We start from the raw sequence: 16761 nt of genomic DNA on the forward strand, positions 1-16761 counted from the left end.
GATTTTATTGACTATTTAGCAATATATTAATTTTTTCAACACAGATTATTTATTTTTCAAATGCTTTGATATAAATTTAAATTTAAAAAACTACTAAACGCAAGATAAGAATAATATATGCTATAAAGTAGTAGATTTTTGATTGACCAACATTTAGAGGACCTATAATTTTGGTATAGCTATAACTAAAAATTCCATTTGATTAGGTTTTTAATTTCGTGTTCAAATTATCGATATAAAATATTATAATTAAAAAGTGTAATAACTGTATTATAATACATATTTACTATTTATTTTGATTGAATTTATTATTTATAGTAGGCACTATTTTATTCGTCTGCTTCTATTGCCGCCATCACTTTTTTATCGGAGAGCAACAAGCATTTATACAGGACTTATTTTCAGACTTAATTTAATTACGACGTTTGTTTACTTTTTGGTACGTTTTATAGTAATGATAAATGATAAAGATACGATTAGATTAGATTACAGTAATTTGGGAAATTATAAAATAAATTTATGAACAGAAAACAACTATTTATATACCATTAATGTAATTATTTTTCGATGCTAAAAAGTATAATTTAATATTATGTTTCTACCAAATATGACTACATAAGTTGACCATATACTTAACTTGAGTTTATTTTAAATTAATAAATTTAAATTATAGAAGTTCTAACTAAAAATGTTCGAATTGAAAAGTGTTCAACATATTATATGTTTGATTATTTTCGATTTATCGAGGGAACTGAAATAAACGTGTTTTCAACGAAGACATTTTATCAGGGAACCAAGTGTTAAGTTCGATTTATAGAAGTTTTCGAACTATCATGAACCTACTGTAATTATAACAGTGTAAGGTTTATTTGCAGTTCTAAAAAATGTTTCACTTGTATTGTTACACCTGTCATATTTATTGTAAATGATTTTTTTTTTTTTTAAATGTTTATGATTAATATTTAAAAAAAAAAAAACTGGTCGTGTTACAATGGATGTGATAAACAACTACGAAAATAATAACGAAAGTTGAGGTAATTAATTGTGTATACATTAAAATAATCAATGTATAGTGATATTAACTTATAGTGTATTGCTTAGTTATAAACTTAAGGTAGTGGCTTTTAATTTAAATATTTCCATAGAAACGATTAACCGAAATAAGTTAGCAGACACCGTCTGTACCCGAACAAAAATAATTATATATATTTAAATTTTTTTTATTTATTTTATACTTGAGTTGCATTTTTTAAAATCTTATGGATAGTGGTCGTAATTTCGTCGGAAGTTTCGGCGACCTGTACTATCGGTCGGCTGACTATCGGACGCGGTACCCGGCGTACTTGAGATCAGTAGCGCCACCGCCATCAATGACCGTTAATGTCCAGAACATGTTGTTTCCCAAGCAGTTTTCTTTACAAAAAGTAGTAACCTTTGCCGGCAATGCTGTCGAGAAACCCCCTACCGAAAAATCTCCTGTGGTGAAAATACCCAATGATTTTAAGGACATAAAGACAAAACGGAAATTGGCCCGGAAACAAAGGCGGTCACGATCGAAGACACCGCCAAAGGAAAATAATGCAAGAAACAATAGCTCAATACTTCAGATGGACGTCGACAACGGAATATGTATGGAAAACAATTGCTTAGGCACCGGAATGATGGATGAGGTTAATAAATTTCAATCTAGGTATTCTGTTGATCGAATTTCCATGTTGGCAACCAAAGATGATCACACACATCAATATCCTTCAGATTCTATCTTGCCGACCGCAGTTGAAGCCAATCACGAGCTCTTAAATCACTCAAGTTCAACTCAAACGTTACCTTCTTTATCAACAGCACCAACAACTTCTATTCTTCCTCCTCCTCCTTTTCCTACGGCATCCGAAGAATATTACTCGAGCCAACATATGTTTCCATTACCTCCTCATCCAATAATAGAAGCTGAAGAACATAACGGGCATCAAAATCTACTTATTTCCCCGGACTACCCGCCACCACACACGCCAAATGGGCCATTTCAATCATTTGGTACTCATTTTTCAGTCAACGATGACAACGAATTACTTAATCCGATTGAACAATTCAAACGAACGACTAAACGATTTCAACGAGAATGCCGCCGTCTATGTCGTTTGAATACCTTTGAGGATGAGAAATCTCAAGCCAGAACTATAGCTGAACAGGCAAAAAAAAGGTGGGTCCAAGAACGACGACGAAAAACGGAAAAAGTTTTCGAATGATGAGACTCTTGTCCGACAAGGGTTGTGAGATAAGAACTGTGAAGTATCTGAGTATACGAAGATGGAATGATTGGGTCTAGGCGACTATGGCGATGATAATAGTTGGGTGCCGAATTCAAGAAATAAACTCAAAGAAAGATTACTCTACTTTCGTTGAAAATTATAAAATTTTTACATTGGCCATCGTTTTTGTTTTCGTTTATAGATAACCAAATTAATAGGTATTTCACAATAGTTTATAGTGGCGCCGAATTGTATTTTATTTGGTGGGGCAAAGTATAAAAATTTGTTAATACCACCACCCAAAAAGTAAGAGCAAAATAATGACAGGTTACATGATTGAATGATTATATTGTAAATTTAATCATCATAAAGTCGCTCATTTCGTTCGCGATTTATCACTTCATTTTCATCTATTAGGTAGGTACTATTCAGCAGTGGCATATCCGGGGGGGGGGGGGGGGGGGGGGGGGGTTGGCGCGCGGCCGCCGGGGGGGGGGGGGGGGGGGGGGGGTAAGAATTTATTACCGACAGCCCGCACTATTAAGTCTATTTAAGAATACGATTGAATTTATTGTTAAATGTGCCCCTTAAAACAGCACAATATAATAATAATATAAATTATGATCGAGTAAAATGCCTCATATTTTATTATAAATCAATAATCATACAGATTGAAAATTATAATTATAAATTAGGTATTAATTATTGTCTATTTACCTTAGGTACTTATTGCTTACCTACTTCATAGTGGTTTTAGAAGAAAATACTTAATATCAATTTGAAGCGTATATAAATATAGGTTTAATTATTTAAATATTAAATACGTTATTAAAATTAAAGAAATGTAAAACAAAAAACAGTTTATTTCATTTTTTAAACAATTGTAATTTAAAAAAAGATGTTTTAAAAAGGTTTCACGGGGCAATTTGTAATTTACGTAACTATCTTAAAATGTTTAAAAGATATATTTGCATGCTGTATAATCACTTTTAAACACTGAGAACCAAGAGGCGTTTAGCTTCATCATATGTGTGAAATAGATACAAATGTCAATGCACGTCTGTATACCTACTTGTTATGGTATAAAGACATGCATTGATAAGCGAATTGCTCTATCGCATCATAGTATTCTGCCATCAACAGATCGACTATCACTAAATTTGTTCATTCTTAAGGTTTACTAACTAGAGTGTAAATTTATCCACCCAACCCACCCCACACCCACCCAAACACCCACCACCATAGTTAAATGAGGGGCGAACTGCCCCATAAAATTAAGTGTTCGGTGCCACTGATAGTTTATACATAATATGTATATTATAGGTATCTACAGTGTGTAAACGATAATTGGATACACTTAATATTTTTGCGTAGAGCAATGCAATTTGAACTCCGTTTTTTTTAGATGTATGTTATACTTAATAAAACTCATTTTTATGATCTCTGAACTTAAATCTGTTCATTACACTCGCACATGCACAATGAAACTTTTATTCTTAAATAGTAACTCATACTTTAAAAAATACAAATACAATTTTTTTTTTTCATATTTATTTATGAATGTTAGTGGTTCAACCAAATTTATGTGTCTAAAATTGATTGAATTATAGCGATTTAACGAAAAATATCAAAAATTATTTCGGTTATATAAAAATTATTTTTATTTAATTTCAATTATTTTAATAAACGATTTTCGTTTTTGTCCCCTATTATTATGAAAAACGGTTTTAGATACTTGAAAATTTCCCCTTCTTATTTATTAAAGTTTTATTTAATTTTAAACTACCCCCCCCCCCCTATACAAATTGTATGTAGATCAAACATATTAATTAGGTTTAATAAGCATAATTAACTGAAAATAAAAACGAAGTGTATACCGACCCTCCCTCCAATAAGCCTTCAATATTTAAAAGACAAAATAAGAGCAACATGTAATAAACTGACCAAAGCAAAGATTTCAGCCTGCACTAAAAATTAATTTATCCAGCGTGCTGAAGTATGTTTTTGAAAAAATGGACATCAATTTGAAAATTTATAACATTAACATTATTATAGTATTTATTTATATAAGTATTATTAAATAAACTTTAAGTTTACCAGAGTTTATTTTATCATTATATACCTATAAAATACATTTTTTTTAACTATTAAAAAAAACAGATTCTTGAATGAAAATGTATTTTAATTTACTATTTTAAATTATAATTTTCAATTAATTAAACTATTGTAACGTTCAAGAATTGATACGTAAAGTTGTGTGCTTTGCGAATACCTATACGCTGATTATTATTATTATTATTATTATTATATTGCTCCAACGCACAGCCGCGGTTCGCAAGTAATGTTGCTGCTCGCTTCCCCTCGTTAGTACCTCATTGTTCAAATGATAAATATTACCAGCCAATCAAATTATATTTCAATGATTTAAAAAAAAAAAAACATCGTCCGAGTCTCCGTGGACAGCTAAGCTCCGGAGAACGATGACTTGGTCCATCATTGTCAAACCACCAACACCTTCGTCAACCCAGCAGCCTCAGTGGCGCCCTTGTGAACTCAGAAGATTGTTGGCTGTTTTATTTCAGATCTCAAGATGTGTGGCTAAGGTCAATCCGTCCCCGTCGTTGGAAAATTTCTCTTCCGAATGGTAAATAATATTATAACCTTTTTTATTAATCGCTTTGGCCGGCAATATTTATTTATTTAACTATTTTTCTTATATTTAACTCTTTAACTTTATGAGCGTTAATTTAGCTTATGCGGCACTGATAATCACTGATTTCTCTGCCCAGGGGTAACAACATTTTGCCGCCCCTCTTCCCTAAAATGTAAAACCGAAAATAAGAGTCTCCAGGGCTAGCCTTAGCTTTTTTAGCGCCAGGCGTGGATCCAGGGGGTGGTAGGGGCGCCCCCCCCCCCCGTTAGTCGTATCAAAATGTGTTGTATCTAATTTGTTGTACTATTAAATTACATTATTTTGTGTTATACCATTCTAATGTATTGTTAATTGTTATTGTCACAAATTTTCGTCTTTTATTTTTATAACATAAATATATGAAGTGTCGATAACAACAATATTATTGCGTTCGTATGAGCGACGACAACCACCAGCCGGCCAGCCCAACCGACTTATAGAGTTTTGTCCTAAAAATAGTATGAGATTCCATGTTTATTTTGTTTACAGATATTAAAATCTTCCTTATTCCTGACTGCCTGAAATATACATATTTATAATACAGATATCAGCTTATTTCTAGCAGTACCTATAATAGTAATAATTGTTGTGTTGACTGTTGACATTAGATTAGACACTCTTTAGTCTTTAGTTTGACAACCGTAGATATACACGTATACTTGTATTACGTATAATTTCCTTAGTAATCGAAATTATATTTCTCGTAATACGCCGTTAAAAGTGACCGCGATTTATTCTTTTAATTTAATTGGTGACGTTTGTATTAAAGTTGTAAGTTTTTATACTGTAATTATTTCATTTTATTCGTTTATTGAACAAAAACATAATGTCTAAGAGGAAAAATGTCGATATTACACATTTTTTTAAAAAGAAAAGTGCAACTAGTGCAAGTACTGTGGAAAATGATGATCGAACAACTGAGGAAAATAAAAATCGAATTGCAGTGGATTCAAGTGAGTCGCCTTTACCATCCAAAAAAAAGTATTCATTATAAATTTATAAATAATCAGGAATTGCATTATGTACTATTGCATTTATAACTATTTATATAAATATAATAATAATATAATATAATATACTCGTATTTAGCAGTAGGTATCTAAATATGTATACTTATATATAATCCGCCCCCCCCCCCTTAAGGTAGGCTGGATCCGCGCCTGTTCAGCGCTCGGTGCAAGAATTATTTTGGCAATCTTAAATGACTTAAACATATAACTAAAACAGGCGCAGTTTTGGTAACTAGAGGTGCCTCATTATATATACCTGTATTACGAGCCACGTTCATAATCATAAATGCTCAAAATAATTTTTCAAACGTGCATGTTTGTCACATATTTGTAAATCATTCAGATAACAAACATAATAATACTTGAAATAATTTAATGATAGTTTATAAAACTGTAATTGTAAGAGTAGCCTATCCTTATCCTTGCATGCAGTGCCGCAACTACACACTATGGGATTGGTATGCAAATCTGAATTTGGGGCCTAAATATTTTTTCAAAAAAATATTTTCCTACTATAAATAAAATATGTTAACCGGTATTTATATTATGGAAGGTAGTCTAGTGGATTTTTAATTTTAAATGACCTGCATTAATGTAGACCCCCATTATTTTTTGCTATTTCTGTTCTATGAATTAATATTACCATAGGATTATAAATACTTTAGCAATATGATAGTATTTATAATCAATGGTATTGTATTTGGTCATTGGCAACTAGTTAGTAATTGGGTATGTATTTGATTATAAATATTTAATAATATGATAAATCCATTTTTTACATTTATTAATTTACTTCAGTTAAAATGTCTATAAAAATACATCGTGTTTTATCGTGTTTCGGGGCCTATAACGGTTTGGGGATCGATGTGCAATGCACACCTTGCTCACCCGGTAATTGCGGCACTGCTTGCATGTCGATAGAATAATAAATAATTATAATTATAATAGTAATCAAATTTATATTGAATCATATCGTGACATTTTTTTCTATCTATAGTAGATGAGTTGTGTCGCTAACGGTTGATCAAATTTAATTTTAACTTTGACGCCTCTCACGCGCCCTTCTGATTTTGGCGCCCTGTTCCGTCGCACGTTCAGATCGTATTTAAAGCCGGCCCTGAGAGTCTCCAACTATTCATTAAAAAGCCGCTCGTAATTAATTTTCCTCATTTCAGTACACTATCACACAATATTTGTAATCAATATCAAACCCAAAATAATAACTGAGTTATAATTACATAAAAAAAAGTTATAGAAAGTTGTCTTTTATTAAACTTATGATGGTTCCCTTAAATAATTGTGATAAAACATTTAATAAACTTATTTCTAATGTTCATAATTAAGTGGTATATATTTTAGAATAAAAGATAAGTTTTGTAAAAATAAATGTGTAAGTAGAGTGCCAAAAATAAATAAAATGCCTGGTGAATAAGCATCTGATGAAAGGCCTATCGTTTCCACAGAAAAAAGGTTTAAAATGGAAACATATAACTTGATATTATGATAAATAGTATGGAAAAAAGATTTGTTAACAATATTGTTAGAAGTGTTTCAAATTTGTCTTCACTTAACATTTTTTTTTTCTTGTTTTTAAATTGGCAAACGTAGAAATAATTTTTTCCAAATCAACTTGATTAGTTACATTTCATTCTATATTTAAAATGGAAATATTAAATATTCGATCCTGCCCCATATTGTTCCTCAAATAGTTTTTAATTCATTTAAATTTCGAAAATGACCTTTCTGCCGTTGCAAGTGTTATAGGCAATGAAATATAAATTATACATGCAGTTATTAAATCACAGTAAGTTTTATAAAAATCATTTTTTACTATAAATAAAGCCAGATCCTTAATCGTTTGAATATTAGTGTTTAAAATCCTCTTAAACACAATAATTGTCTGGTAAAATCTGAAGAAATGTCATAATTGTATAAATAAAAAAATTTCATTGAAGCCATAGATATCTCATTCTTATCCATTTTAGCTAACATGGTAGAAAATAAGAAATCAAAATTCTCTGTAACTTCTTGTAGTCCTTGAAACCGTGAATTTAGTTGAAATATGACTGTATCAATCACAGGTAGAAAAATTTTAACCCTGAAATTTTCATCTTATATTTAGGCGACGATCACCATAATATTTCTGGTTAAACAGAGAAAAATAAAATGCCAATTTTATATGTCAGTGAGTGCGTATCGAATCGATCTTCGGGTCGATTTGATTTTCAATCGTAAATCACATTTGAATTTATTGGCCGTAAATTAGCGATACTATACTAATACAGTGCTATGAATTAAATTGTTGTTAGTTTTTAAAATAATTTAATCTACTGTAACAGTACTTGATACATGGTTATTAGTAGGACGCAGATTTCAATGCAAAATGCATTTTTTTTTTTTTTTTTAAATCCTTACGCAATGCTCAGTTTGGCAAAAATATGTTTCAAGTGGTGTAGATTTATAAAATTTAATTTTTATTTTGCATTTTTTTTTTTCACTTTTTGTCGTATTTACTTCTTTAATGCATTTTTGGTATTTTCACTACTTTTAAGGACATTATTTTCATATTTTTTAAAAATTTAGCATATATGGAATGAATTAAAAAATTTCTAGTATTCAATATTTTTCCTAAATCAAATTATTGACAACTACACTTTATCGTCTTATGTTATCGTTATGTCATTAAATCATGGTATAATAGTCGATGACGATAACAGTAATACATGTGTATAGTGATAGGGCCTAGTACAGGGTCTAGCCACACTATTAAAAGTCCCGTATATTAGCTGATAACCGGAGAACATTGACATTTGAACACATCAAACAATATACGAATATATTGTATTGTTGTGCAGTGCACACATACTATGACAAAATACTTGATTATTAATAAAAAAAAAAAAAAATTAAATTTTGACTGTTTATACTTAATACTATTTTTAATTTACTGGTTTAAAATGTTTATTTTAACGTAACCATAACATACCAGAAACAGAGAATCAAGAAACAGCTGGAAAGAATTGATCAAATAAAATAAAAACACTTTAATGCATTTTTAGTAGTCATTTTCCACATTTTTAATACATTTTTTACTTCATTAATTAAATTTTTCACATTTTTTATATATTTTTCCACGTCATTAATTAAATTTTTTAGGTCATAATTGTATTTTTCTATGGCATTTTAAGCTATTTGTAGAGCATTAAAATCCGCGCCCTAGTAATTAGTCTATACATATAATATGTATACTACTGAGTAGACATTATGTTCCAACTAGAGCATAAATCATATATCACTATTGTGAACCTCACTGCTAATGCCGAATATGTTAGACGTGACAGTTCGGCCAAAACGTCCATCTAGTGTGGCTGAACTCCACATTGCTTTGATGTAGAGATCCGTACTAATAAGTTATTTAATGTATTAAACCTAGGGCCGCTAATAATATATACATATATATTAAAATATAGTAAAAATAATCATAATTTATAATTTTCTAGTAGGTACTTACCCTATAACGTATAATAGCAAACTCATTTACACTTCACAGAAATTATATATACTATATTATTATTAATAAGTAATATTATAATAGTTTTATAGTTAATTCAACATCGTACTTGTATCATAAATATAATCACTTATCACTAAAATAACATTATCATAGATAAAATTAAATAATCTATGGCAGTGTTCTCATACTCAAATTATCTATGAGCCATATATTTTTTCAATGAAAGTTCGCGAACCAAATTTTAAGTGTCCTCTTTTTTACTTATACACTAAAAAACTGAGGACAAAATGACTATGACTTATGAAATAGCTTTTGATTTTAATCAAGAAACCAATCCTGGTTTTACACCTAACATTACAGAAGCTCTATCAGTATTAATATTCAAAAAAATTATTCCAATCTACTTCTAATTCATTAAGACACTTTTCTACATAATCGTATAAATTACTACCGGTTATAGTGTCAGTCATAGAAATTAAGTCCAAGAGTTCTTCAATTGTATCAAAATTATCGAAAACTCGGCGAATAAAAATAGTTAACTAGGCGGTATTAATAATAATAGTACTTTTGTCAACAACAATAGAAAAATTTAAAAATTGTTTATTTTTTCCATGCAATTGTTGTTTAACATTATTGCCATTTCTTCAATTCTCCGAGCAATAGTATTTCCACTTAAACTTATATTCATAAAAGCTTATTCATTTTCGGGACATATTACTTCCACCGCACTAACTATACGAGTACACTCTTTAATCAATTCACCGTCAGTAAAAGGTTTTGACGCACGTGCGATTTTTTCCGAATCAATATTCTCTCTTCTTATATTATCAATAAACTTTGTTTGATGCGAAAGATTTTTTTTTAATTTTTCAAATTTTTCTTCGCGTAATTTTCCTACACATTTATCGTAAATCTTACCATCATTTACGTCATGTCTTATTATGTTATGCTCCTTCATGACAGATACACTTTGTTTACAGATGTATGCATAGCCCTATTTTTCTTGGTCAATTTTTAAAACTACAACCACCCCCTAAAAATTTGCTAACCAGTACAATTGTACTTGTTTTACCTCCCTAAATGCGGCCTTTCTGATAATAATATATTTATTTTAAGTAACATATAAAACAGGATGTAACATACCTACAGTAGCGTGGTAAAGAGGTTTTTATGATGTTTTGGGGTCATAGTAAAAACGTTATGGAGTGGGTGTGTGGTTGAATTTAAATGTGTAAAGATTTTGGACGATAACACAAGTAGTAAATTTCCAAATTTGAACAAATCAACAACAAGAAACACAAATGCAGTGGAATGCACGATGGCTAACAAAAATATAACACGATAATAAGATGAATATTCTGTATTTTAAGTTAATTAACATTGTTTTAGAATATACTAAAAGTTATATAAAGTACCTATAATAGAAATATTAAAGAATATTAAAATATAAATGGTAATAGTTATATAATACATAGTAAAATCAATGGTATTAGTCAATTATAACATAAAAGAGAGAAAAGCCTTATAGAATTTGCTAATTTTAAGTTTGAGACGGTTAAATTTAAGTAGGTACATACTTCCATCATTAAGAGTTTTTAGTTTTCTTCAATTTGTTTTTGAAAAAATGTCAATGGTGGGTAGGTACCATTAATTATAAATAGTACTATTTATAATCAATGGTAGGTACTGAAAAATGTTATGCTCAGTGTCGTCCCTAAACCCTTTTATTGTCGGAGGGGGGCGAACTTCATGCATTTAAAAACTTTATATATTTTCTTTGTATTATATACATAGTAAATAAGAAACATTTTAAGATAGAAAGGCCATGGGAGGGGGGAGCGATTACTAATAGTATGTTGAAATGTTTAGGTGGGAATATTAAAAAGTTGCTATACACTCCAATACTACATTTAACTATACATTCAAACCATTTTTAGTTGACTGTTATATAACAAAACGTGTAGTGATAGCAATTTCACAGTGAATATTGTTGTACATTTAAAAATAAATAAAACATTTTTTCCAATGGTCATTGAATGAGATTTCCATAAATACAATTCAAGGGAGATGTCAAGACACCAAGTACACCTTCCTTGGTTGTATGTTGAAACATTGTTTGCATGTCTTGTTGCAGTAAGACCTTCGTCATAAGCAGTATAATTTCCTTACACCTAAATATATTAACTATTTTAACTTGACAAATTTTGGATTCCGAATTAATTTTAAGTACAAGGCCCAAGAAAATTGACTAAGTTGCATGCCTACTAATGATGGAACTGAGTATAGTAATAAGTTTAGAGATAAAATCACCAACAGTTTAATTTATAACAAAGATAATTAAAGTACAATACATTTATTGTGAATAAAAATATTTAATAAAACAAAAATTATAATATTGCAGATATAATTTTTAACAGGCTACTATAATAGTGGAAAATATTAAAATTTTGTTTTATATATATATTTAGTGTAACACAAACATGATATCTTATAAAAATATAATAATTAAAATTATTAAAAAGTTATTTTTAAAATTCATTTTATTAATAATATAAAATGAAATAACAAACATAAAAAATATTAGCTATGTCTTTGGTTTTACACTTGTTTGAATATAATGAAAAATAACGTTTTTTATAAAGATGTGTTACAATTATTATTTATTATTGAATACAAATTATTTAAACTTAATATGCTATATCAGTGGTTCCCAACTTCAGATTACAACCTAAATCTAGACCGTGGAGGTTTTTATAGCAGATCATAGAAGCATTTTAAATATTATATTTCATTTTATTTCATACTTCAAAATGCAGTTACAATAAAAATATTGACAAAGAAAATATAATAAAAGGTTTATATATATAACATAATTTGTATTTTTATTCATATTTTTCCTGGATGTCACAAACTTATGATCAACAGTCCTTTATACATCCCTTATATGTCTCTTATAGTATACAGAAATTCATTAAATAAACAATTTAAGATTAATGTGTTGCTAATGTAACTCAATAATAATGACTTTTTTTTATTTGTGTGTTATTTCAACATTGATTGATATTATTAACCTCTGTATTATACGAAAATGGTAACTTTGAAGAAAATTGAAATAAAAATTACTGGTTATCATTTATATACATTTTTTAGTAGGGTACCCTCATAACTTTTCAGTCAATATGAAAGTTCTTTATTTTAATATCTTGCACTATAGCTTCATCCCATGGTCCGTAAATATTGTCTTTGAATGAATGCCATTTAACAAAATAATATGGGCATACCAAATTAATGAACACAATAGTACAGACAAATAGTCCACTTAATAATGATGAAACTCTAGTACATAGTATAAAGGTAATGGTTATAAATGACAATAATACAGTAAAGGAAGATTTAATCGAAGATAAAAGTATTGGTGATACTGCAAAACACTGCACTGCTATTGTAATAAACACAAATACATGAAATGCTGTTTGTAATCTTGAACACAAACAAATAGAACCAAATAAAGCTGCATTCAATGATAGCGATGTTGACACTATAACTGCTGATACACCATAGTCAAAGAATACTAAATGTATACACATCATTACTGTAGCTGTAGCATAAATAGTATCTGTACTAATCGTTTCAGTTAATGTTTTCAATACCGGTGATAAAATATAACCAGATACGACAAATGCACACGCTGACTTCATCAACCAAAATGGGAATGCCTTGAAACTTTCATAGAGTAATAGATAAATTACAAAACTAAAGCTTGTAGAAGAAATTAGCAATATTAGTGGAGAAATTTGATTGCAATTCAGAGCATAAAATGATAAAGCAAATATTACCACAATACATAATCTTTGAGTAACCAAACCAGCTCCAAGGATTGCTTCTAAAAGGGTGAATTTCCGTACATGAAGGTTTTTCCTTAGTTCTTCCAAGAACGATTTATCAGTATAGTTGTCAGGATAACCTTCATTGGAATAAAGATTCTTTTTCCATGGTTTAAGGTGATCATTTCGAATAGTTCCATTTTGAAATTTTACTTTAGTGAAATATGGAGATTTAACAACACAGTTATCTAAAATTAAAACATAATACAAAAACAATAATAATAATGAATTGTACTGAGCTTTAAAAAAAAAAGTCTTTTACAGCTCTATACATTTTAATATTTTAAAGTAGCACCACTTAGTTTTGTAATTTGAAATATTTAAAAAATTTAAACGCGCAGTTATAATTAAGTAATATATATTATTAAGAATAATTTAAGTTGATATAGTTTTTCATATTTTAATAAACAAACAAAACTATTAGTGTTAATTCAAAACAACTCGCATAATGTGTTGGAACGACAAACACTTAGAAACTAGACGATTACATTGGACTACGCTGGCACTTTTGCTGTGTGTTTATCAGATACCGTGAAATTTTACTTACGTTTACTAGACGACTGGCACGCCAAGTTAGAGACATCAGTCACACATGACATCAAGGGATGGCAATTGATCAGGCACATATGTGTTCCAATTTAACTACAGCTCAGGGCAATGCGAACGAAATCAATTATTAGACAGCAGCATGGATACAAACTGACATTCATGATAACCGTTTTCTAAAAAACCAGTCAGACAAAATAACATAATAGTTATCTCATGGGCAGCTCAGGCTTCTGAAACACCATTTAATTTAAAAATAGTTACTTAACACCACTCGGACTGGATGAAGGCGGTTACTTTTTCCACAGAACACTATATCCAAAGTCTTTATGCACCTAGGGACGGATCATGATTTAACCCTTTCTGTTCCTTTGACCATTGCAATGGACATATATTTTAATCATTAATCGTAAAGCGTCTGTAATAAATAACGATGTAAAACTTGAAATATATTACTCAGATTGTTTAATATTTAAATATATTCAATTACTTTATATAACGATAACATGTATTAAAATATAATTTTTAAGCGATTTATTAAAAAAAAATCGATTATATTTATTCATTGATAAGCAACCAATGTAATCAATTTTTGATTTTATAATCATATTTATTTGGGAGCACTGGAATTACCGACTGATACGTGTATGGCACAAGGCACTCAAGGGCTAATCTTCATAGCTAAAATGTACAGGACTGGACGAGAGATAATTGTTATGTTTACGAAATGTTATTCGTTGGGCGAAGTAGGTACGGGGCAATTTTATCTGTTGGCGTTACTCACGCCATCTACCTGTATATCACATATGCTTATCTATTTTTATTTTTTCCCGCCTTTAAATTATATTGGAACAGGTTCGGTTAAACTTTTTTTGACCACGATCTACTAAAAATATATTACACCTCTCAGCATCGACTTCCTTAAGAAAGTTTTTCTTTTATTATTGAGTATCTATAATTATTTAGAAACATTCTTGCATAAAGTGTATATTAACATACATAAAGTTATTCAAGATACTTACTGAAGTCTAATTAACATACTATTTTGTTGGTTTGAGTATTGTTTTAGTGTAACGTAGTCAGGGTCGTCGTCAGGGGGGGAGGGTTGGCAACAGGACCATTTTCCTCAAGTCTTAGTCTAAGAAAATGTAATGGAGGACCCTTTAAGGTCCAGGTTGATTAGAAATACTTGGCATTACCCATTAGAGACTAATGATTTTATTAAATTATTTTCAAACTATTTTTCTTTATGAACTATTAATAAATTTCAAAAAAATAAAATAAACTTAAATTTATAGTTAAGAGCTATTACACATGTTACATTTTTAGTTATTCTAATCACTAAGTCAGGGATTAAAATTGTGTGCAATACGACACACTTTGTGTAATACGAAATGTTAAGTGTTTAGTATGAAATTAAAAAGTGTGTTGTGGTTCTATTCTTTATATTATGGTATTTGTTTTTAATTTTACACTTTTTTATTAAATTATCTTACATATTTTCAGGGCCGCATTTAAAGGGGGGGGGGGGCACCGGTTACAACTGCCCCAGGCGCCAGTTTTTTGGAAGCGCCAAAATTTTGTGGTCGGAAATTTGCTTACTTGTGAATTATTGAACTTTTAAAATTATTATTTTTTTTGTTTTTAATAACAGTATCATAAGTTGATGTTAATGTATTTATAGCAATATAGCTATCAGCGATCCAGAATATTATTAATATACCTAATATTAGTTCCCAAATTTGTTATGATAATGTCAATAAACATAAGTTATTTATAATAATACGGAGTATTATGTTATCGCATGCGGCGTACGGTGGCGTGCCTACTACACAAAAATAGCATTGATTTTAGAATTTCTAAAAGGTTCATGAGGATCTATCTCTTCATATATTTACCGTGGGTATGCCCTTTAGAGGGACGCCAATTTTTTTTTTTTTTTTATTTGCACCGGGGTGCAAAATGTCTTAATACGACACTGCAAGTATACCTGTCCGTGTGTACATGTCAAGTAAACCCGAATACCATATAGCTCACACACGTAACTGAAAACCTGTGAATAGTCTCAGTCAAGCAATGGCTTCAGCACGTAGACGTGACTACGATGATGCGTTAGCCCTTTCAAGTCTGCTCGTAAATATTAGTCAAAAAAAAAAAGAAAAAGAAAAAGAAGCGAGAAAAGTGGTGTAAAGAATGATTATTGAAAAAAATTAATTTACCCACGTTAATTGGAACATGAACTACGTGGAGTATCTTGATCAACAAGAAAATAAAAAAAGATTATAATACCATAGCGAAGGTTTGTAAACATTGTCTACAGATGCTCCAGGTTTTAGTGATTGTTCATACTTTTTTTTCTCTTTCCTGACATTATTCAGCAAGCTATTAATTTTTTTTTTAACTGTTTCTTTAGTAGCTTCTGGTTCTAACTCTTTTAGTTTCACGGTTAGTTTATTATAAGCAGTTGCTTTCTTAATCCTGTCATGATACTCGTTGTTTATTATAAGCCAAAGACAAGGCTCAGATTTATATAGTTCAATAAATTCTTGAATAATATTGGGCTTGCGTGACATTTTTTCAAAAATGGAACGACGTCAACGTGAACCGTTTCGTTTTTTTTGATGTGGACAACTGAGACCTGTACCACCTATTCGAACCACATACGTGCAAGTATGCCTGAAGGTAGAACTTTACCACAAGTAAAAAATAAACTTTATAATTAAGTTCAGTTCACCTGTGCAGGCAGAGATACCTGAACAGTTCTATCATACACACGTTCCGGTTTCCCTGTACAGGTCACCTGAAAGCAGTGGCGTCATTTTAGTTTTTGATGGGAGGGGGGTCAACAATTTTGACCAGCCCATAC

The 16761-nt window shown here is 29.9% G+C and overlaps 1 protein-coding gene across 2 annotated transcripts; it reads right to left on the reverse strand.

Annotated features, from left to right (window-relative positions):
- Positions 1 to 12050: 12050 nt before the first annotated feature.
- On the reverse strand, positions 12051 to 14416 carry LOC112690614 (phosphatidylinositol N-acetylglucosaminyltransferase subunit C). Of its 2 annotated transcripts, XM_025564661.1 has the most exons (4): positions 14386 to 14416; positions 14193 to 14313; positions 13897 to 14128; positions 12051 to 13537 (listed from the first exon to the last, which is right to left on the reverse strand). In XM_025564661.1, exons 3-4 carry the CDS (start codon positions 13973 to 13975, stop codon positions 12636 to 12638), a joined length of 981 nt encoding a protein of 326 aa, XP_025420446.1. In that variant the 5' UTR covers positions 13976 to 14128; positions 14193 to 14313; positions 14386 to 14416; the 3' UTR covers positions 12051 to 12635. The 2 variants fall into 2 exon arrangements, with proteins under 2 accessions (XP_025420446.1, XP_025420447.1); XM_025564662.1 differs by having other exon boundaries at positions 13897 to 14071; positions 14160 to 14408.
- Positions 14417 to 16761: the final 2345 nt, after the last annotated feature.

The sequence above is a fragment of the Sipha flava genome, unplaced genomic scaffold (genome assembly GCF_003268045.1).
Source record: "Sipha flava isolate LNK unplaced genomic scaffold, YSA_version1 51137_pilon_pilon, whole genome shotgun sequence".
NCBI classification, from domain to species: Eukaryota; Metazoa; Arthropoda; class Insecta; order Hemiptera; family Aphididae; genus Sipha; species Sipha flava.